General features: G+C 34.9%; 1 protein-coding gene across 1 annotated transcript; it reads left to right on the top strand.

The window, feature by feature from the left end:
• The first annotated feature begins 369 nt into the window (after nt 1-369).
• On the top strand, nt 370-1,741 carry LOC131017568 (F-box/kelch-repeat protein At3g06240-like). The gene has a single exon (XM_057946369.1). It carries the CDS (start codon nt 443-445, stop codon nt 1,583-1,585), a length of 1,143 nt encoding a protein of 380 aa, XP_057802352.1. The 5' UTR covers nt 370-442; the 3' UTR covers nt 1,586-1,741.
• Nucleotides 1,742-2,252: the final 511 nt, after the last annotated feature.

A 2,252-nucleotide genomic window follows, 5' to 3' on the forward strand; every position in this document is an offset into this window, starting at 1 on the left:
GAAAACCGGTCATGGGAAAATTAGGAAAAATTGAAAGTTGGGGATTTTTTGTGGGAAGTTCAAAGATTGAGGGAAAAAATAGAAAATGACTATAGTTTAAGGATTTAGAGCGAATTAATCCTAAATTAAAATTGAAGATAACATTATTAAAAATTATAACAAATTAAGAGTGGTACACACTAAATTGTGGGACAGAGGATCCCATCCGAATTATTAATTAAAAGTTAAATACTGGAAAAAGGTTATTATAAACATTATAAATTGAATATTAGTAAACGCTAATTAGTAATTAACAAACAAACGGAATCCAGAAATATATTATTTCAGCCCATCATCTGATCTCTCTATTCCTGAAACCCTCGAAATAAATACAAAAACCTAACACCCTCGCCACTTCAAATACAAAAACCTAAAACCCTAAAAAATATATCGAAGCTTGGGTATGGAGATCGGAAAAAGTAGACGAAAATCTCTCCATCTTCCCGAAGAAACCATTGAAGAAATACTATCCAGACTTGCGGTGAATTCAGTTTTGAAGTTCAGGTGCGTTTCGAAATCATGGGGCTCTTTAATTGATAGCGAACGTTTCATCAAAACCCATCATCAAAATTCAATTAAAAACCCATCTTTCCCCCAACAAAGGCTCATTTTAAAGAACTATTTTTTTGAACATTTTGATGATTGGCCTCCGCAATGTTGTTCTCTGCTGTCGGTTATGAGTGAGCCAGCAAATACTATCTCTTTATCTCCTTTAGCTGTTCCAACGAATACTACATTGATGCGATTTTTAATATTGGGGTGCTATAACGGGCTTCTCTGCATTCTCGAGCAACCAAGTGGAATTTACTCGTGGAACCCATCCACTGGATTCTCCAGGAATCTGCCAGAGCAACCATGTAGAATTCACCTGTGGAATCCATCCACTGGAATCTCCAAGAAATTGCCAGAAATTTCTAATGTCTGCTATGTTCATAATTTTGGATTCGGTTGGGTTGAATCGAGTGGTGAGTACAAGGTGTTTGTGAGTGTGGCTAATCTTGATAATTACGAGAGGAAGTGGGTTGGTAAAGTTTATAGTTCAAAGACAAAATCATGGAAAACAATAGAGCGCTGCGAGGAATATGCATATACATATCCTTGCAAAGAAGGGATGTTTGCAGGTGGGAAGCTCTACTGGACGAATAATAATGGATATAAAGAAGATATTATTTTCTTGGACTTGAAGAGTGAGGTGTTTGGAAGGATTAAGCTTCCCTTTGATCACGAGTTTTGCGTGGAAGAGCCCTGGTTTGTGGGTGTGCTTGGTGGTTGCCTTTGCGCGCTAGATTATGTTGGAACAGACGTCGTTCAAGTTTGGGTTATGAAGAAGTCTTGGGAGAAAGTGGTGACTCTTTCTCATCTTCTTGAGCTTCTTCAACCACCACCATTGGTGGTGGGTCTAAAGGGAGAGATTTTGGTAAATTGTGGATTCATTTTGTTGGTTTTTGATCGTCAGGATAATGTGTTCCGTTGTCCCGAGGTTTGTCGTCGTTACAGTTCAACTCTTGTCTATGTTGAAAGTTTAGTCTCGCCAGAAGATTTATGAAAGATGAAAATAAAGTCTTAGAACATGATGATGAGTGGTTTCGTAGCTTTTTTTGATGATGTGTATTGTTTCTTAAGAATTGAAGCTCTTTTCTTTCTCTCTCTATATATAGTCTATAGAACTTGTGTTCACATCATGAACTGAATAATTCAATGTCTCTATACAAATAAAACATTGTGTTTATTCTCATATCTGATGTGATTATTTCTCGATCTAGCTCGAAATGCCATATCAATTAACGAGGAGTTTCATGGTTTTATTGAAGACCAAACTGAGTTTAATTTCATATTAAGTTGATTTAATTTCTGGATAGAACTTTTCAGGTTTCCTATACAATATGCAGATTGTTGAGAACACTGACTACATATGCAGATTTCGATGAGTATTCTTATAAAATAAATAACATGATATTTGCTAAAAGACATAATTTAAATCAATGGCTTCTTGTATTGATATCTCAATTTAGATTACTGAATTGGCTTAAACTAATAATCGTAATCTGTATGATCATAACTGGTCTACATTAGTAGACTTAACTAAATGTTTAAAAAGGATGGGTCATTACATGATCTTCATTAGCTATTAATTGTTGGTTGATGGTATTACAACCCCTTTTTAAAATAATAGTAATAATAATTAAATAGAAATTTACTATTTTGCCCGATAT

This window comes from Salvia miltiorrhiza, chromosome 3 (assembly GCF_028751815.1).
Source record: "Salvia miltiorrhiza cultivar Shanhuang (shh) chromosome 3, IMPLAD_Smil_shh, whole genome shotgun sequence".
NCBI lineage: Eukaryota > Viridiplantae > Streptophyta > Magnoliopsida > Lamiales > Lamiaceae > Salvia > Salvia miltiorrhiza.